Source organism: Zootoca vivipara, chromosome 5 (genome assembly GCF_963506605.1).
Source record: "Zootoca vivipara chromosome 5, rZooViv1.1, whole genome shotgun sequence".
Lineage (NCBI taxonomy): Eukaryota > Metazoa > Chordata > Lepidosauria > Squamata > Lacertidae > Zootoca > Zootoca vivipara.
The window spans coordinates 43,793,314-43,814,967 of record NC_083280.1 but is presented as its reverse complement, the minus strand read 5'-3'; the positions used below and the strand labels follow the sequence as shown (position 1 = coordinate 43,814,967).

At 39.8% G+C, this 21,654-nt stretch overlaps 1 protein-coding gene across 14 annotated transcripts in view; it reads left to right on the top strand.

Annotated features, from left to right (window-relative positions):
- Positions 1-21,654, top strand: part of BTRC (beta-transducin repeat containing E3 ubiquitin protein ligase) — a 130,366-nt gene that overhangs the window by 18,926 nt on the left and 89,786 nt on the right. For 4 of the 14 annotated variants that reach the window (XM_035133689.2, XM_035133684.2, XM_035133686.2 and 1 more), the window contains 2 exons: positions 112-180; positions 16,230-16,337. The exons of 2 other annotated variants lie outside the window; for them this stretch is intronic. In XM_035133689.2, the coding sequence (XP_034989580.1) occupies positions 112-180; positions 16,230-16,337 (177 nt within the window). 8 more of the 14 variants (XM_060274691.1, XM_035133687.2, XM_035133692.2 and 5 more) reach the window with 3 other exon arrangements.

Genomic DNA, 21,654 nt, shown 5'->3' with positions numbered 1-21,654 from the left:
CTTTATGTGTATGGCTGAGAGTGTGTTTGGTGTTTACGTTCTCCTGGAAATAAGGATAGGCTAGCCAGGTCTCAATGTAAAAGGAGGTCTCTTATGTCTATTCTCTCCTAGCCCAGAATACACATGCCTAAAGATGGATTCCAACTTACATCTTCTGGATACCAAGCATGGCTAAAGCAGGTTGGACTGTGTTACTGTTTCTCATCTCTTGTGAGGGCTTGCACCAGAAAACTTGTGTTTGTTTCATTGGTCAAGTACACATACAGTTCAATACCCTCATGTTGCTGTGTAATCAGATATTCACTACATCTATATATTTGTGAGTGTTGTATGTCTGCATGTTGTGTGCATCTCCTGTTTGCACTTCTCGTGAGTAAAAGTTCAAACAAGGATCATCAGAAGGGAGAGTGGGGCAATGTATAGCAAGATCTGCGGCAACAACTCAAATTGCTGAATTAAAATTAGCCTTCAAATGTGAAGGTCTGTGGTGGTGGTAATAACAGGGAGGCCAGTGGGTTAATACACAGGAGGCTTGCATCTAGAGCCTAATTCAGATTTGATTGGGTAAAACAAGTGTGGACATTTGCTCGCATCCCATAACAATCCTGCAGTTTGACACAATCTGACACTATTGGGAGTCCCTGCTCAGATGTGGTCTGGCGCTATATTACTTTGGTGATTATTAAAGGCCAAGCTTTAGATGTTTCAGCAGCCTGGCTCTAGCAATTGCTGTCAACATCTCAAAACAAATCTAGTATAACAATTCTCCCAAAAGAATCTTGTTTTCAACTTTGCATGTATGACACATGCACACTCACGGCACATCTGTATCTTTGTGGGGAAATGTAACATCCTTGAAAAGTTGAAATGAAAAGTTGCTCCATTGTAGGAAGATGGAACGATTGTGTCACGGTACTAACAAATGAGAACAATGCAGCTAAGCTGCATCTGGTTGTTGTGGCAACTACAGTTTTGAAGGCGACTGTTAGAATGAAAGTCTCTCTGGTGCTCTGCGTCTAATGAAACAAATGGATAAAGAACTCCTTGAACTGAGTAGGAGGAAATAAAATAATGAAACCTAAAGTTTTATGTGGGAGGAGAGAATCTTGGGGTGTCTCATTTTCTTTGCTCTGCAAGCAGCCCAGCAGCTCAAGGACTAGTTTATTTTATGCACAAAACATTTTGGATTGTTACAGAGAGGAGATCAGCAGAAAAGATCTTGAAGAAAAATAACAAAGGAAATCTTATAGTAGGTCTTTAGTTTCATCTGCATACCACTTCTCTAAACTATTAGTAACAAACAAGACTGCAACAAGAGCTCAGGTGAGGATACTAGAATCAATCCCTAGTGCAATAGAAAGCAAGATCATTGTTGAAATAGATTTGTTCTTTTCTGTGCAGGACCTTGGCTAGGAGAACTGCTAAGAAATACATTCTGTCCTAAGTAGTTCCCCGTCTCTTTTTCTTAAAGGCTCCTTTTGCCACTATCACTTGAAATCAGAACCTCAATCTGCTCATTAATTTTCATGTTGACTGAAGTACTCATGTTGTCTTTGCATTTACTGACCTAATTACCATACTCTCTGCCCAGGCAGTATTATATTGAAATATATGAATGGGTAGTACTTAGCTTCCCTCTCCCTCCCTCCCTCTTCTCTGTTGAAAACTGTTAGGGACCTATTCAGTTCCATCCATTCCTTTAATGCTTTGCCAATGTGCATGAGTTGCTGGCCCAAACTTGTATCTCGGGTTCGGGTAACGAGCTCCACTAACCCGGAAGTAGATGCTCTTCGTGGCGAACTTTGCCCAGGGATGCGAGCAGAAGTTGCGCAGCAGCAGGAAGCCCCATTAGCAAAAGTGCGCCCCAAGTTAAGAACGGTTTCAGGTTAAGAACGGACCTCTGGAACGAAGTAAGTTCATAACCGGAGGTAACCACTGTAATATAACCATTTCCCCTTTAAAATGTACTGCATACATATTTTGGATTTGTGGTAATACCTTAAAAGTGCTTAATACAATATTCAAGGCACAGTTAATACCTTAAAAGTGCTTAATACAATGTTCAGTGCACAGTTTAGAACAGAATATGTACTTTACCCATTTTTTAAAAAGGATTTGGCATTCAGCCAGCAAAGGCAGTGACTCATCTACCATCACCAGGTATTAAATGCAGACTTACTGGGGAATTATTTTTCCAGGCACAGAGGCAGTTGCACCCTTAGGACTTGCAGAGTTTGTATATATATATTGGTTGAAAATGTGGGGAATAAATGGGTTGGGATGAAACTACTTGCTGTATTTCAGGAATGTTTTCAGTAGTGTTGAAAACTTCCGCCTGCTATTTAGACTATTTTATCAGCAATGCCAAACAAATTTTTATCTCTTCTTTTCATGTAGCCTTATTCTACAATGGGGTGGCTGCCTCCCTTCTAGGGACGTGGGTGGCGCTGTTGTCTAAACCACTGAGCCTCTTAGGCTTGCCGATCAGAAGGTCAGCAGTTCGAATCCATGCGATGGGGATGAGCTCCCGTTGCTCTGTTCCAGCTTCTGTAGAAATTGGAGTTCTTGGTGATATCAAGAAATCAAATGCAAAAGTTCCAAGAACTCGTGCCAGGAGAGAGATTAATTTTAGTCTTCAAGCAGTTTTATTTTTTATGATAATGAGACAAATTCCAGTTGAAATAAACTCCAGGACAAGGTCCTGTTTCGTTAATTCTTCGTCAGCTAGATTTTCATGGTCAAGGTGTACCAATTCTATGATTGCCTGTTGTTCCAGCTTCTGCCAACCTAGCAGTTAGAAAGCACACTAGTGCAAGTAGATAAATAGGTACCGCTGTGGCGGGAAGGTAAACAGTGTTTCTGTGCACTCTGGCTTCCGTCATGGTGGTCCGTTGTGCTAGAAGCAGTTTAGTCATGCTGGCCACATGACTCAGAAAGCCTTCTGGACAAACACCGGCTCCCTCGGCTGAAGCGAGATGAGTGTCGCACCTCATAATTGCCTTTGGCTGGACTTAACCGTCCAGGTGTCCTTTACCTACCTTACCTTACCTCCCTTTCTCTCAGTTGGCTTGGTTTGCCCCAAGTCATGTGAACAGATATAGTTGGTCACAAGGGAAAAAAATGGCAGAAAACAATATTGAAAAAGAGTGAATATTATCACAGTTAAAAGGACTGTCAGGAAATCTTCCTGACCTCCCCCTCCCCTTGCTGTCTTCAGCTCAAAAACAGAAACAGTGGAATATTTAAAACAGCCCTAGGTGGGAAAGGTTTACATTGCTTGAAGTATTAACTGTGGTAATACAACCTCTGACAGTGCAGTGGCAGCATTTGTCAAGTTAAATGGTTATAGGACTAACGTCAACTGTTTATGTTACCTGAATTGCTTAACAGTGCACCTGAATAACAGAGATGGTACATCTTACACTGCCTAAAAGCACCTTAATTTTAAATGGAGATAAATCATCCCACTCTAAACATTTTGGGTGATGTTTCAGCTCAACTGGATGCATATGATTGTTTATCTTACTTCATCTGAAAGTATAGAGAGAGTTAGCATTTCTTTCTTAACCTTGACTGGTCCTTTAGCAGTTGGAAAACCTTGGCTTGTGTGCAAACCCCAGTGTCATCGCAGCAGTCTCTTGTCATGGCTGTGGAGTTTCCCCTTTGTATTGCACACTCTTGATCTTGTGCCTGGCTTAAATGGAATGCATAAAATGCCCTTGTGAAAGTCTATTAATTTGATCTTAAAACAGTTTGTGTTACAAATGAGATGAAGGAAGATGGATTTTTTACAAGACTGGACACAGTCTGCTATTAAGGACAAAAGGTTATAATATTGAATGTAGGCAACTCTGCACAGGTTCTGTTCAATTGTTATCCCCAATTTAAGCAGCTGAAATTGTGCAAATCTAACCTGCTTAATTTTTAAATAAAATTGTCAGTTTTTTAATTGATGTTTACATAGCAGGTGTCCAGTCTTGAAAAAAGCCAAGGAAAAATGTGTTGCCCAAGTTAAAACTGGGTTTGGTGACTTCTTCCTCATAGATTATTATTTAGCAAGCTTATTCCTGGGTGGTGACTTCAAACATGCCAGAAGTCTGCAGGATGTTCACAGTTGATCATCAGACTTGCTAGAATTTGTCTAGCTTCAGGACCCATACAGGCACTCGGACTGCTGAGGTCACCTTGGCGGACAATGTTTGCCAGCTAATGGATTTTGATCTTGATTCTTCTGGATCTCACAGCAGTGTTTAATACTATTGACTTAATATCCTTCTGGACCACTTGTCAGGACTGGGGGTCAGCAGCACTGTGTTGCAATGGTTAACTTGTTCCAGAGGGTGATATAAAGAGAGATATTGTGGAGTATCCATCTTATGCTATTTATTATACAGTGTATATAACAACTATGTAAAATCACAGGGAGAGGTTGCTTGCCATGTTGTAATGCTGATGGTGTCCAGCTTTACTTCTTTTCCTTCAATCCCAGTGATCCTGATGGATTGGATGATAGCAAATAAACTGATGTTCAGACCAGTTGAGTTGGAGATGCTGGTATGGATGATTCTGTTAATGTGGGGGATAGGTGATTGACCTGTTGTGAACCAGATAGCATCCCTCTGGGGGTGGATCAGCAGTCAGGAGATCTGGACAAAGCATTCCTTCTTGACTTTATGGTGGCATCTATTGCTAGGAATACCTTTTACCATCTCTATCTGGCTTGGCAGTTGATCCTTGGGTGTGGGTGTGTGGGTGTTAAATTGGGCTAGTGTAATGCAATCCTTGTGGGCTTTTTTACTCATTCAGAAAATTCACCCGGTACAGAATGCGGTGGCCAGGGTATTAACAACAACTACTACTACTACTACTACTACTACTACCACTTATTATTTATACCCCGTCCATCTGGCTGAGTTTCCCCAGCCACTCTGGACGGCTTCCAACAAAATAATAAAATACAATAATCTATTAACCATTAAAAGCTTCCCTAAACAGGGCTGCCTTCAGATGTCTTCTAAAAGTCTGGTAGTTGTTTTTCTCTGTGACATTAAGAACTGGTTTGGGGGAGAACATAATATGAGGACTCAAAAACTGAACTGGCTTCCAGTTTCTCAGCAGAATTCAACATCGTGACAGTTTTGAAATCATAAATGGATGATGCCAGAAGTAATTGAAAAAGAGATCTACAGTAGTTCCTAAATAAAAAAAAACGTATTCTAATTTAGGTGGCTACAAGAACAGATCCTTTTCTAAGTGGTGTCTCCTCTGGAATTCATTGCCATTTTCCAGAGGCTGATGAAGATACCTGTTCACACACACAAGACTTTATGGTATGAAATGGCTGCGAAACAGTAGATGCTGCTGCTTGATGTATTTATTGTTGGTTCTTATTATTTTTTGTTCTCAAAGTAACTTACATAAACAATCGTATTCCTAAAGGATGGGTTGAAAGCCACACTGAATTACCTGAAGTCTCTTAGTTACTTCTTGTGGCATATGGGGGTTAAGTGACCAAGTAAATCTCACTGGATTCAAGAATCTGAATGGAACCTGAAGCTTTTTGCACTGGTGGGAAAGGGAGTGGTAACGAAATGGTTAAATAATGTGTCGGAATAAGGAAGTTTGGGTCTTGTTCTTGACTCTGATGTTGGCTTGCCGAGTGACCTCCAGAAAAGCAATTAACCTTTGTCCTTCTATAAAGGGAAAGGCAGTTATAACAATAATATAGGCACCCGGTTGTTACTACAGAGACCAGTATAGAATAAAAAGGATTTTTTTGTAAAAAGACTAGATAGGAATACTTACTTTTTCCTGTTTAGCATCATCCAGTTGAGCCCTTTAATTGTTCTTGTTTGTTTTCTTCTGTAATCCCCACTAACATACAGCATTTTTCAGATTACCGTATGCCATATCCTAATGTTCTGTGTTTTTTTTAAGCTAGTAAAGAGTTAAAAGGTGATCAAGAGAAGGACCCCTGTTGCATCACAGAAGTGTTATATAGAGTATACACAGCTTGTTTGGGTGATGCTTATAGCATGAAGAGCCAAAGTGAGGGTGTGATCTCTCTGTAAGGACAAGGGAGGAAAGTGGGGTGCCACAATTCTATGGGTTCCCTTTTTATTGGGTTTCATTTTTAGCTATCTGTTGATTAGTTCCATTCTGAAAGCCTTGCATTTAAATTCTGCACCAGATCCTATTTCCACTTGCATTGGGTTGCCAAGGTTCTTAAATGTCTTTAAATGTGCTGTATATAATTCTAGATGTTTGCTTCTGAAAAGCCTAATCTCACTGTTAGATATCTAGATACAACTTTTTGGAGGACTAAAGAATTATTTCCCACTTTTAGGCACCACAGTGGATTTTTCAGACTTTGTTAGGTTTTATAAGATTACTTCTGTTAATACTGCTGATATATGTTTTGATTTTGTGCTTCTGTAGAAAATAATTAACATTGATTAAAATAGGAGAATCAGAAGTACCTTGTCACCCAGGTACCTAATGGGTTCATTCTGGTGATACTGAAGTGTTTGAAGTATTTTTTCCACCTCTGCATTCAAGGTTAATGGATACTTAATAGCAATGAATAAATTACTCCTCTTTTTGTTTTTTATAGATTGAGGATTTGCTCTGCCATTCACCAAAAACTGGCTACTGTTTTTATCCTGTTCCGAAGCTGTAAATTTAGCACTGTTGACTTCCATTTTAGGATTTTTTAAAATAAAAAATGGAATAGATCTTCCTCATGCTTCTTAAATTCTTTTGTGTAAATCTGTCTTGACTAAGCTATTGCTTTCCTTGTTACAATAGTTCCAAGTAGCACATTTTTAAAAATCTTACTTTACAACACTCTGGGGTTGTGCCTGCAGTTCAGCCTGTGATTTTCACATTTGTCATTCAATAACAGCATAATCCTGTACATGTTTACACAGAATGGTCTAAAACAGTTCATTAAGTGGTCAGTCTGTGAGCGTTTAGAAAAGAATGCTGTGATTACAAAGAGCTAGGATGGGTTTCTCAAGAGCAAGTCATGCCAGACTAACCTTATTTTCTTGTTTGTTGATAGAGCTACTAGTTGGGTAGATGAAAGGAATGTTGTAGACATAGACTATCTTGATTTGAGCAAAGATTTTGGCAGTATCCTCTATACAGTATTCTTGTTGGCAAGCTGGTAAAATGTGGGATAAACAATGCTACCATTAGAGGGATTTATTGTTGACTGATGGATCATACTCAATGAATGCTCATCGCTGGCACCTCAGTAGCTTGGAGAGAAGTAACATGTGGGGTACTGCAGAATTCTGCCCTGGTCCACTGTTGTTCAACATCTTCATTAATGACTTGGACAAAGGAATAGTGAGGAATGTTCACCAAATTTGCAGAGGACAAAAATTGGAAGGGTAGCTTAGAAGACAGAAATAGAATTTAAGATGAACTTGACAGGATGGAGAATTGGGCAAAGACAAACATGAATTTCAACAGTTAAATGAAAGTTCTGCATTTAGGTAGGCAAAATTAGGCACAAGTACAGCATGGATGACATCTGGTTTGATGGCAGTACATGTGAAAATGATCTAGAGATTTTAGGAGACCATAAGCTAAATATGAGGCAGCAATTCAGGTTGACAGCTGAAAAGGCAAGGGAGTTTTAGGCTGCATCAATAGAAGTATAGTGTCCAGACCTTGAGAAGTAAAATCTGTTTTGGTTTGGTCAGACCTCACCTAGAATACACACCCCTTTTTTGGATACTGCAGTTTGAGAAGCAACTTGACAAACTGAAAAATGTACAGAGAAGAGTGACATAGATGACAAACAGCCTGGAAACGAAGTCCTATGAAGAAAAATGGAATTGGGTTCGTCTGAAGAAGAGATTGTTAAGAGGTGAAAAGAGAGCCTCTTTAGATAGTTGAAGGGCTCTCTTACGTAGATTATGGTACTCCGTCCACTCCCAAATTGATCCAGTGGGTGAAATCTGAACTAACAGGTACAAATTGCAAGAAAGACTATTTTGACCAAAGACTAGGAAAAATTTCTGATGGTTTGAGCTGTTCAACAGTGGAATAGGCTGTCTTGGAAGTTGTTGGACTCTCCTTTCGTTGGAGGCTTTTAAGCAGAGGCTGGATTGCCATCTATTGGGGATGCTGTAGTCATTTTGTTCCTTCATCCGCAAGTTGTTGGCCTAGATGACCGAGTTCTGTTCCAATTTGTATGGGAGGAATTCAGTGTAGTGCTAAAGAGATGATTCCATCAGTGGAATCTTTTTAGCTTTCCAGACAGAACAATCTTCCTCTCCTGGCATGCTGTTCTGGAGGTTCCCCCAGCCCAATTTAGGGATGGAGGTGGAGTGAAGAGCAAAAGGGCCTGTGGTGCTAGAAGACCTAGTGCTGGCTTGCACTAGTGGAACTCAGTTGAATCCAGCCTATGATTCTACAACCAACTGTGTTCCATGTGACTCACTCCCTGGTAAGTGTGTTTAGGATTGCAGTTTTACTTTGAGGCAAGACTCTAAAGGGCCACATCCTTAAATGCATAAAGTTGTGGTCTCTATGCAACTGAGGTTTGGATGATAGTTTATAATTATACAACAAGATGCTCTTCAAAGTTTTGCTTTTCCCTTTCCCCGTGAAGCTTCACACACAAGGGATGCAACTCTTACCTCAGTGGAATTTACTAATAATATTTTAAAATGTCTTGGCATAGAAGAGTCATGCTGAAAGGAACCAAAATAATTACTAATTTGATAAGCTAAGCCTGGCAGGGTAATTTTGTCAGACAAGGAAAAGCCCTGTCATGGTTTATCTATCCCATGACAGAGAGAATGCAAAAGAATACAAGGTCAAGTTGTAGTGATACAGGAGTTTGGATGGGTAGTCTGAACTCCAAATTAATTTTGGCAGTACCCTTTGATTAGGAAATTGAGCAGTGCAGTGACAAAATAAATTTCAGATGACAATTGCTGTTTAGTTCAGGCACTTGGGAAAATTTGTGGGGGAATGGGCATTCTTTGCTGGTAGAGATATGAGTGAACATCACTAAATTCATTTTGCACATAGTTGGAGTTCAAGAAAAACTGTATTTAATTGGTAACTGTATTTAATGTCTTGCATACCATTGTAGTGACTGAGAGAAGTTTTCCTTGGAATTCAAACATGGTTGAAATAGAAATGACATTGATATATATGCTAGCCTGTTATAGTGAAAGTACAGTGTGAATTATAAAAGCCAACAGCCATGTGACACCTTAAAAGACTAACAGTTTTGTTTGCTAGACTATAAGATGCTACATAGCTTTTGTTTTTTTGCTGCAACAGTAACTTCAATGACTTTCTGGAAATTCTGAAATTGGAACTACATGAATTGGATCCATGTAGGATCCTTTGCTTAGAAAATAAAATAGAGTGAAAAGTACTCCTGCATGGAAGATGTAGATTGTGTTCTTTCAAGGAGTGCAAGAAGTCTGCAAATAGTGTGTTGCACAAGAAGAAGCTGACAGAAAAAATACTTCAGAACAAACTAATGAGGCTCTTAAAATAATATTTAGTGGCACAATAAATCAGTGATTTTATCACATAATGACCCAAGTCCATCCCCCAAATGCTGGTGCTGTTAAAAACAAAAAGGTACATATTTCCACTTAGGTTGGGAGTGTTGGCCCTAGCAGCTTTTGTGGAGATGGTGTTCCTAGAAATTAATTTAATAACAAAAGAGGAATTTATATCAATCCCTTTGTTCGCATTACTGGGCATATGGGATGAGCCCAAGTGAAGATCTTTTGGACAAAAAGTTGATTCTGTATTTTTTTGTTAGCCCCCAGGATTGTTATCACAAGAAGGTTTAATCAGGATTTATGTTATAGTCAAATCTGTTCCATAGCTTTTGCTGAAAAATTAACTCAAAATTAAGATATGCTAGTGGACAAACAAAAAAAGATTCATTTTCAAATGTGCGGCAAGAATTGATTTTATGTACATTAATAATGCTAACAATGTTCAAACAGCTCCTGTGAAATATGCTAGTATACTGAATTCTTAGTAACTTCTCAGCTTTAAGTGACAGTATTGTAAGACCTGGAGCGCATTATCCTGATATTTATATATCAAACAAATCTTTTCAGAAAAGTTACTATCCCACAACACCAAGGATAATAATTATTTTCCCCAGGGATTGTGAGTTGTGAGTGAAACAACCCAATTTGCATTTTTTGGGTGTGAATGTTTTAATGTTAATGTAATTGTAGTGCATTGTCTCTTCTTCTTCTTCTTCTTCTTCTTCTTCTTCTTCTTCTTCTTCTTCTTCTTCTTCTTCTTCTTCTTCTTCTTCTTCTTCTTCTTCTTCTTCTTCTTCTTCTTCTTCTGTATTCTTTTATGTTGCTGAAGTATATGTTCCTGCTTAAATAAATAAAAAGATTTTAAAAGAAATCGTTGTTTTGTGAAAATTATGTATTCATTCTCTCACATGTTGCAGAAGACAACAAGAGGCCTGTTGGGTGTTCATTCTGCCACATGATATTAATTGTGTCAGAGGAAGTGGGGTGCCATGCCTCATCAGTTGCATTCCCGTTGTCCTCTGTGAGTTGGTGGGCAACCGTCTCTCACTGGCAGGGTTCTAACATTTGCAGGGAGCCTACAACATCAGAGCAGACTCCCAGCTGCAAACAGCCATCTTCCAGTTTAACAGGTAATATGATGGAGGGAGTTGGAGCATCTTCACTTTGTTGCAAGTGGTCGATAGCCAGGTACAAAGTGCACCTGGTGCCTGGCGAATTTCACACATTGGTATTTAATTATACATATTCACATATATATGTTAATTGTGTGTATTAAATAATATCAACTATATTGCAAACACTGTACGATATTCAAATTTAATTCAGTGTGTGGCCCTTGGGTTCTGTGTTGATGTACTCTTGCGGCCCACTTGGTCTGAGAGGTTGGACCGCCCTGTTCTAGAGTTTGATTCCTCTTTGGGTCTCGGGTGTGGGTAACGCATGGCCCTCCAGATGTTGCTGAACTACAGCTCCCATAATCTCTGGCAATTGGCCATGCTTGCTGGGGCTGATGGAAGTTGTAGCTTGTCAACATCTGGAGGGCACAATGTCTTCCTCAGCACCATTCAGACCAGGTGAAACACTGATTAATTATCTTTCTTCCCTGATGATCAACTCTGTCCACACCGTGGCTTGCATTATTTCGTCTGGATTTTTTTTTGGGGGGGGTGTTACTCTGTAGTTGACATAGGTGCAAGCAGGAGATATTGTCAATCACTATTTCGGTGATAAACAATGTGGTCCTTGTTTGTGGAGCTGTCAGTGCAGTAGTGAGTTTTTGAAGCACACAGCTTGACCAGGAGTTCTAAGAAGTGCCTATTGAGCTTTCTTAGCACTGAGGCAGTAAATGAAGGTGTCCTGTTGGGTCGCTCCTCTAATTTACACACATTGTGTTTCTGTTGAAACACCTGAGGCCTTTTGTTTGAGTTTGTGAATAAGCTTCTTTCAGACCCCACTAGCAATTTAAAGCCTGTCCTTTCTTTGGGTGGAAGGCAAGAACAGGAATGATGTTTTCCATTCATAGGTTGGTCTTTTAAAAGATAATAAATGTTGCCTCCTTTGAAGAAATAGAAAAAAAGCCATACCTCTTGAAGTAAATATGAATTTTGTTACGTATATGACAAAAATTATGAATCACTGCATCAAACCTAAGTATATGAATTAGTTGATGGAAGAAACAGTGTTACCCAATAATGTATATGCTACATATATGTGTATTTACCTTGAACTTTCAGGATTCTTGTGTAATTATTTCCATGTAGTGATACTGATTTCCTTCACATAAATTTTGGGTATCTTGCAGGGTGAGCAGAATTCAGTTTCCTTTAAGGGCCGTGCCACATTTTGTATGTTCATGTAAAAACATTTGTATACACCCATCGTATGTATTATATAGATAAATGTGCAATGAAGCTGGATAGGCCACAGCTCCCCATCTTATGTATATATGGTGGCGGCAAACATATGTTGTATGTGGCATGCATCTAAGGACAGAGCCATGAAGAATATTTGAACAAGTGCATATTCTGAAGCTTTAGCATGGAAAGAAACTAAAACGGCATTGGTTCTCCCCCTGCATTTGGGACACAAGGCACAGTCCGTTCACCCACCTATTCTTATAGAGCACAGTGTGTTATAAGCAGAGAGTATGTGTACCAAAGTGAGGAGCTTGCAAAGCAGGTAACTCCAGCTGACTCAAAAAAGTTGTGTTACTTTAGGTTGACTCTTAAAATGCAAGAGAGGAAAACTGCCTCCATTCTCAAGAAAAAGGTGTTTGCAGAGTGAAAAAGATTGGAGAGGGTGGATAAATATGCTGGTGGTATGGAGTAAAGGATTGGGAATTCCCTATGGCATATTATTACTGAGTGTCAGCTATTTTACATTTTTTGTACCGAGAATGAGAGGACAGGTCCCTACCCCAAGGGGCGTACAGTATCAAAATTGACACAAGGGAGGCAACAGATGAAGAATAAGGAAATGGAGGGATTACACACACACACTTTGGATTTGTTTCAGTAGGGTATTGGCAACAAAGAATCTTGTAGCACCTTAAAGGCTAACAGATTTATTACCGCATACGCTTTTGTAGACCAGAGGACACATGATCAAATGTATTATGTGTTCTCTGGCTTGCCTGTGGGTGTACAGAGGAAAATTGTAAGCTGTGGGGGTCAAATGGCAATGAATTTCAGGGAAAAAAAGCACTGTGACAAGTCTGTTAAGTAGGGTATTAAGACTAAAGAATTGTCTCAAAAGCTTCACAGAAGAGGTGAGTTTAAAGGATGGATCTGAAGGAAGAAATTGGGGGGGTGGTGGGGAATCCTCATGTAAGTGTTCTGGGGGCAGTTCCCAGTACTAGGGGCAGGAAGGAGAAAAGGAGTTGTTTCAGAAAGCAAGACTGTTGTTGTAACTTGAAGAGTCTAGGGTTTAGATGGATACAGAAGGATAAAAGCACACAGAGAAATGCGAGGCAAAGCCACAGTGAATTTTGAAGGTAAGAATAAGAAGCTTGAGCAAAAAGCAGGCAGAAGTTTTTGAGGATTTAAGGCATGGTGTGAATAATTTTTGCAGTAGATATTGGTAGATTAAGGTGACCAGAGAGGAGGAGTTTTCACCAGTCAAGGCAAGAGATGACCAGTGTGGAGCAGCATTTTTGCTATGAGGACAAAGAGAGGAGGCCATACTTTGTAAAGGAAGAAGCCACATGATTCTGACTGAATCTTTGGGATCATCAGGCTCTCTAGTATTTCTGCTCACATTTTCTGTGGAGTATTGATATTACTGGTGACTCGGTGCCAATTCTCAAATTGAAGTTTAAACCACAGAACTTTTAAAATATTGATAGCTGACAGGCCTTGTGACCTAGAGTGGATTGTGAAATACATCGTTGGTGGGTAGTTCATACTTCCCTCATCACCAAGAAATTTGAGAAATTTATTTGTGATAACTGCATGCTGGAAATTACCCTCTTTTTTGAGTGGACAGGCTTGGTCTTCCAGTTTGACCTAATTTTTAAACAAGGTTCAAAGTAAGGCTACAAGCTTTATAGCATGTATTTTTTCTCTCTGATAATTGAGGCTTACTCCCAGGTAAATGTACACAGAATTGCAGCCTAAGTAGATTATTTGATATTAATGATTAAAATTTGGCCTACTTGATTGAGACAAAGAAAATATAGGGCCTGGTATCATGTAAGCCGCACAGATTAGGCTCCAATAGTACTTGTCTAAAATAGTGATTTATCTATTAACTCAGTTTTTCACAGTGCTGCAGATGATGGGCCTTGAATTTGTTTATTTTTCTGAACCCATTTTTGATGTAGGTACAATTTCCAAACAAATTATGTTTGTTTGGAAGCTTAACTTAAATGTGTGGTGTCTACTTGCTGTAAGTTAGGGTTGAAGAATCTGTGGCTTTCAAGGTCCTGTTGGGGTTCCAACTCCTCTCATACTTGATCACTGGCCATGCGGACTGGGGCCGATGGGAGTTGGAATCTAACAATATTTGGAGGTCAGCAGGTTCTCCTGGCCTATTCTAAGGCATTTTCAGATAGCAGTTGACACCTTTTAAATGACCTGTAACCATTAGGCTGGCAAGGTTGGTGGAGTGGGAGGAAGACTTCCAGAGCAGAAGACAGGTGTACACCTGGGATAGACCAGAGACAGCTGTGAACCTGTTTGTTTCCCACTCCCTTTGATACCTTTTAAAAAAATATAAAAATACAGCTCAGATTAAGATTCATAGGCAAAATCTCAAGTCATTAATCTCTCATGGCCCTATCTTTCCACATATGGCTCAGCATACGATCAGCTTGGCCAATAAGTGTTATAGGGTTCTCATATTAAAGTCCCTTCGGGGCTAAAATGGTCATTTCCGAAGTTTTACTTTTCACTTAACTAGTACAGTTTATTGAAAACTAGATGTAACTTTAAAAATAGACACACACCCTTCTGGTGGTCTTGCACATCTTTTAGTTTGCATAGAAAGATGAAGATCCTTCTTGCTAAAAAATATCTAAGCAAGGCCAGCTGAACCATATGGCTGCTGCAGGTTCCTTGCAATCTCCTTACTAATTCATTCTATTCCCCCCCCCTTTCCCTTTGTATGCAGTGTGATGTTTCCACCCTTCATTCTGCTTACATGGCAGAATTATTCACCCCATGCTGAATAGTGACTCTGCATGGGAAAAGAAAGCAGGTGAACTGGAGCCCTTATGCTTAGAGCAGGGCAGAAAATATTAATCGATTAATTGGTGTAATGAATGGATATATCTGTAAATGTTAGAAAAGGATGCAGCGTGTTGAGGGCAGATGACAGCTGCGTGAATCTCTTTATATAGGCAATATCTTTGAGGCGCTTTTCCAAAGAGTAAATTATCTGTGACATTTGGTTAACAGGAACTATTATCTTCATTAAATACCATTTAAAATATTAACTAAGTTGACATATTGCGCTAGTACACACAAAATGCTGCCCATCCCTTGGCTGTGGTTAAGGAAGCTGGATCAGGCTATGGAATATACCATATTTATCCTTCTATAAGTCGCCCCCATGTATAAGACACCCCCTATTTTGGGGGACTCCAATTTAAGAAAATGGGGGAAGATCTATCTTTGTATAAGATGCCCCCAAATTCTGGACTTTATTTTTTAGAGGGGAAAACCTAGTCTTATACACAGAAAAATATGGTATTTGCTCCCTTTCTTACATTTGTAGAACCATAGAGTTGGAGCAGCCTTTGCAGACTAACTAGTAATCTCATCCTTCCTCTGCTGCCTGTCTCCAGTAATATAAAAAAATTCCTTCAGTAGCACCTTAAAGACCAACTAACTTAGTTGGTCTTTAAGGTGCTACTGAAGGAATTTTTTTATTTTGCTTCGACTCAGACCAACACGGCTACCTACCTGTAACTGTCTCCAGTAATGTCTTCACAAACCTTAACTTTTTTCAGTGCTGCTGAATTTAAACCCTGGTTTGGAGCAAACCTTAGTGTTAGCTATAGTTAACGTACTGTATTTACTCGAGTCTAATGCTCCATTGAATCTAATGCGCACCTCAATTTTCAGAACCTTGAAACCAAAAAAGTATTTGCTGACTAATGTAAATGTGCCATCAAATCTAATGCACACCTTAATTCTTGCAACGTAATTTGGCCAAAAAAAGGTGTGCATTAGATTTGAGTAAATACGGTAGTTGTAGACATGATGGTGACCAGCTGTGATTAAGACCTGGATGGGAAGAGAAGGACAAATTTGTACAATTGAGAGCAAGTAGTACACCATGGCTAAGGGACTGGCATGATAAATGCCTACATTAGCTAAAGTAAAACTTGTTTTAATCAGTTAGTTAAATGCTTAAAAATCCACTAAAAGCATTGAGTTGACTACCTTACATTAGGACATTCTTGTGACCAATGGTATAACATGTCTTCAAGATACAGTACTTAATTGAGCTGATGTGATCTTAAGCATGACATGTGTGTTGTGTTTCCTATGCCTTCCCACCCTCCCTTCCAGCTTTTCTCTAAAGGGAATATTCAGGTTGGTAATGTGTGGATATGTGGAAGCTACTCCAATCTCTTACAGTCAGCTATAACTCTTCTGAAAACATCAGCCCCAGAAGTTCCTGTAATCTGTGCCATCCTGTTTCATACAGTCCCATCTCATAGTTGTCCTTTCTCTGCAGTGCTCTATGCCCCGGTCTCTGTGGCTGGGTTGCTCCAACCTGGCGGACAGCATGCCCTCGCTGCGATGCCTCTATAACCCAGGGACTGGCGCACTCACAGCTTTCCAGGTACTCTCTCTCTCTCTCTCTCTGGGTGTGTCTCCTGCCTGTGCTTTTGCTTGCTGTCATTAACTCTTCCGTTGTTAGTAGTAGTAGTAGTAATAGTAATAGTGGTAGTATTTGCTTCATAGTTGTGTTTCCTTTATGTTGTCCAGACTAATAAATGCCATCCACATCTTGTATAGAACCACAGTTGACCCCTAATGCAACAATGTCACATACAATTAGAATTGGAAACTTTTTGCTCAGTTCTACGTAGTAAGAATGCTTGGACCAAAATGCAAGATTGGTTATTACTGCTCACTTTGATCTGGATGTACTACAGTTGATGCCTTAATTTTACTATACATTTAGGGGGTGGTGGGGGTGGTGGTATGTAGTTGATTATTAAATATGGATAGGAATACACTGACAGTTGGTGCCTTGTATTTAAGCCAGTTGAGCCTCTGGCCTATTGCTGCTGTCATGTACACATACTAGCTGCATGAAAAAGTGGTGATGCCATAGAAGAAAGTAGGGCTTGGGGGTGGGGAATAGAAGCAGAACAGCAAACTTTGATCTTTTAATTTTTGCTTCTTCCCACCTACATTAAGTACTTCTGGGGGGGTGATGGCTTTTCTGTTTCTTGGAACTGAGGGTCAAGGGCTTCTTTCTTTCTTTCTTTCTTTCTTTCTTTCTTTCTTTCTTTCTTTCTTTCTTTCTTTCTTTGAAAAAAAGATTCAGGCTTTGATTTACCCAGACTAGTTCTATAGGTGGTCAAGTTGTTCTGCTGTTCAGGAAATGTGTGTGGCTTGTTCTTTTGGACATTATCATATGCATTAGAGGATGAGAGCAACTATGTCATTTAAAATAAGAAGAATCCATGGGAATTGTCTTTGATTCCAACCATCAATTCCAATCCACGACACCAAAACAAAACAAAAAAATCCTTTACAGCAGGTTTCTTGCTGACATATTTTCAAAGAATTTACATCCTGCTTTCCTATCTAGCAATACTTTAAACAGATCATTAAAATACAGTTTCAGATCAGCAAATACAAATGCCAAAGGGGCAACGGTTTCATTGTTGGTCAAAAGGAAAGCAGAGATGGGAGTTAAGCAGCCTTCTCTCAGGGGGATATTTCTTCATCCTCATCACAACTGAAAAGATCCTGCTGAGTCATGGGGACCTACTGTACATATAAAACCTGTGCTGAAATCTTTCAGAATTTATAGGAGTGTTGGCAATTGTCCTTGAAGTAGGGTTACAGACTCCCAATTCATGGCTTTTAGGGGGTCAGTATTCATGGTTACAGAGAGATGGACACCCAGATCATGCAAAGAGCCCTCAGAGGCAGATGTGTTACTCAGAAGAAAAAATGGTTTATTATCATTCTCATAGACAAGAACAGAGAATTTCTAGGCTGACCACATATATGTCCTGTTTATTGGGCTTTGACACTACTAGGAATTCTATAATACTCCCCACAGCATTAACACTGGACCAGTTTTGACTAAGCTCATATTTTTAATTCATCTCAAACTTTTTCAGTTACACCAGACTTGGCATTTAATTAGTATTACAAAATGATATTAATCCTGGTCCACACTTCATAATCCCAGCTCACGCCTTTGAAAACACCGAATTAGAGGTATGTGTGAAATACCATGGTGACTATTTAAGGATCGGTGTAAGGAGACTATCCTGGAAGCTGATCTTAGCCAGTTGTGAGGACCTAAGTGACTATATGTAGGCTCACAAGAAAAATAGGCATGGTTTGTTGCTTCAGAACAATAAATATTCTGTAGAAATAGCAGGGCAGAGTACCAGCACCTGGGGGAACCTTATGGAATAGCTGCTCCAGCATGCTCCTAAGGCTCATGAATCATCGTGACAGTCAGCTGGATGAGTCCGTAGGTTTGTGGCCAAGAACTTGTGATTTGACTTAATTTTAAATCTGGCTTCTTGCCTTGAGTGATGTGAAAATAGTGCTGACGCATCTTAGATCATTCTGCAGCAGCTCTCCTAGTTGAGCCAATACTTGGCATTGATGGACTCTGAATGCACCCTCTCAGTAATCCGGACATCTGGCAAAGCTGTAGGGAATAGGAAGAAGAGGGTGTATCCTTTTTCATTTTCAGAAATGGAGGACAAGTTTAAATTTCCTCAGTACATTTCTTCCTTGATATGTACAGTTTGAAAGAATTCAGGTTATACTTTCCCCAAACTAGAATTCAGAGGTAAGGGATTTGGTAGCATGTGAGTATATTGCTTGTCTGCTAAAGCTAATAACAATTTTTTCCTGTTGGGTTGCTTGTTTTTCCTGCCAAAACTATATGTGTGTTTTAATTTCCAGAGATGGCTGTGACAAGCTAGATGTATATGCATTATTTGCAATAGCAGTATATTCTGGTTAAAAGGGGAAATCTGCTTATATGTAGCACGCAATATGAAATTACTGTCCAGTTTGGAAGGTCAGAGAGATTCTAAACTGTAGCAAAAACAACAGAGCTAGAAACACAGCTGTCAGATGACTTTGCTTGAGCTCCACCTGTTGCTTCAAATCCCCAAAGGGGAAGTGAAATCCACAGAGTTTCTGCTATACCGAGAAGCTAGGCTGAAGACTTTCCTCATTGCAAAGGTTGATTACAGTCTATGATTTCAGAATTATTGCCCTATCTTGTTGACTACTCTGAGAACAGGATGCTTGGCCAGTTGGGCCATTGTTCTGATCTGGCAGGGCTCTTGAGCTTTGAACAGGCTTTTAGGTGAGGAAGGTTTCATCCTGCCATCTGATAGTGGATACTATGAAAGTGGCAAAGCAGAATTATAAGGGAACAGCACTAAATTATATTTCAAATGTAGCTGTTTTCTTCTGAATTTGTAGAATATTCATTTGGCTATTGTACTTTCTCTTGTGCATATTTATATTAAACAAATCTCTGTTGACATAACAGACTTAACAGGCATATGGTTGTTTGTTTATTTTATTCCATAAAATTTATATACCACCTGATTGTAAAAAAAGCCCCATATTCTGCTGTGTATATTTCTAAGGCTCCAATAGTAGTGAAGCATCTTTTGAAGAAATTCTTTAGTGACCTGTTGTGATAAACAGAATGCTTTCTGCCCATAATTGGAAGCAAGATGACTCCATAGTCAGAAGATCCATTGACCTAGGAGAAACACAGTGGATTGAAATCCATAGAGTATTTCCAACTCTGGTTCTGCTCCATTGGTTCTAGTAAAGTACCTGCAGGATATTTACAGTGAGATTATAAAACCAAATCTTAATTTTGAGGGTTGGCAGCTAAAGCTCATGGCTTCAGCCCCCAAGCTGGTGGCTAGCTTGTCCCCCATTTATGAATGTACTTAGGTGGCTCCCAACTGTTTACAAGACAGCAGAGGTGAGATCTTTGATTGACAAGTTAGAAATGCATTCGATCATTCCCTCTGCCAGTCTCTGGTTCATGCTGTTAAAAATGTCAGCCTCTCCAAGTTTGAATGGCAGCCTGAGGGCCTCCAAAGCTTTTTGTTTTCTGAGATGGAAACACAAATTGGATATGTGCCTGAGCGCTCCATCCTGGGCTGTAATTTCATCTTTTAGCTAAGAACCACAAGGTACATGAACAAAGCACCCTGTAAACAATAATACTGGAGAAAAAAATAAACAAGGTCGTGTTTCTGGTACGTTGATCCACTGGTGTCCTGACCTCTATCACGTTGAACATCTCCTCTCTGATTGCTGCTCCCTCTGGCATTTCAATGAGAGGGAGAGGCTGACATAGGGGATTTACCAAGATTTAAAGTTGCAGTGGTGGTGTTCATTCCTTGTATTGGCTATGAAATATTGAACTGCCATAGTGTGTGACACTCAGTTTTAAGCAATGGTCTTAGTTTGAAAGGGACACTCTTCAGGCTGGGAGATTCTCTTTTTTCTCCCCCCCCCCCCACAAACCCCTCTCCCTCCTTGACACAACTGAAAGTAGTAACTGTGAAGGACAGAAATGAAACGAAATCAGCAGTTTGATATTTGTACCTAAACACATCCATGGTGGCTAAAGATTAGCTGTACAGGTACAGGAGTTTATAGAGCAAAATGAATGAATACATTGCCCGAGGGAATGTATAGTTGAGATGCGTGTGCTGTGCTATTTAAAGAATAATAAAGGGGGGGGAGGTTTATACCCTTTACTTTTACCCTCTCTGAAATTCACTAGGCAGACATGACACATGTGAAAGGTACACTGCAAGCAAGTGCTTTTCTAGCACTTCTAGTGGGGTGGGTGGGATTCCTTCCTTCCTTCCTTCCTTCCTTCCTTCCTTCCTTCCTTCCTTCCTTCCTTCCTTCCTTCCTTCCTTCCTTCCTTCCTTCCTTCCTTTTCAGTTCTCATTCTTGCCAAGCTAGGACAAGTGCAGGAAACCCTGCAGTATCTGTTGGCATAACTTGTTATATGTTGCAAGAAAATCACCTACTATAGCATCTGTTAGTGTCAAAAACTCAAGATGCAAAAATCGTACAGTAGCTACTGATCTATGTTGCTACTTCCCTGACCTTGACTACTTTCTGTATACTGGCTCACAACCAAGAATTCCACATTATATGTTGTTCCATAGTGAGGGAATCTTCTGTAATGTTCAGTTTTGCCAAGGTAGTGTATTCCAAGATAGATAAGCTGCTATTTGGAAGAAGGAGGGGGACGTAATTGTTTCTGGATTGTGTGATGTTGAAAAACACAGACATGACCATTGACTATGCTGGCTGGGGCTGATGGGAGTTTTAGTCCAAAAGATCAGGAGCTTATCAAAGTGACCAGCCATGCACTATATTATCAAAGTTGTAAGCTATGCCTTTTCTAAAAAGTAAAATTTTGCTCACAGTTTTTTTACCTCTGCCCCACCCTCCAACTAGCATGTTCCAGATCACTTTCCACATGTTTATCTCTTCAACACTAGTGTGGTATTCAACACATCCTCAGAGAAGACCAATAGAAGTTAATGAACATGCTAAGTTTGGGTCAATGTGTCTGTGCTGAGTAGGACCTGGTTGAATTCAACTCTAATGTTACAAATTTTGCATTAAATGTAATGGTAAAAATGGGACCTGTTCTTAGGGAAATCCTCCACACCCACACAAGCACAGGCACAAATTACAAAGAGCCAATAATATACAGATGGCTTCTCCAATAGAATAACCCCAGTTTCAACCCTTCATGAATTGCCAGCCTTGTATAATATGCATTGTTCTTCCTGAGATGCTGAATTCAAAGGGCTTGCTAGTAGGGGACCTTGACCATTTTTAAAAGGAAACCTCCTGTGTCCACAAGAGTGGATTTTCCTTCTTTC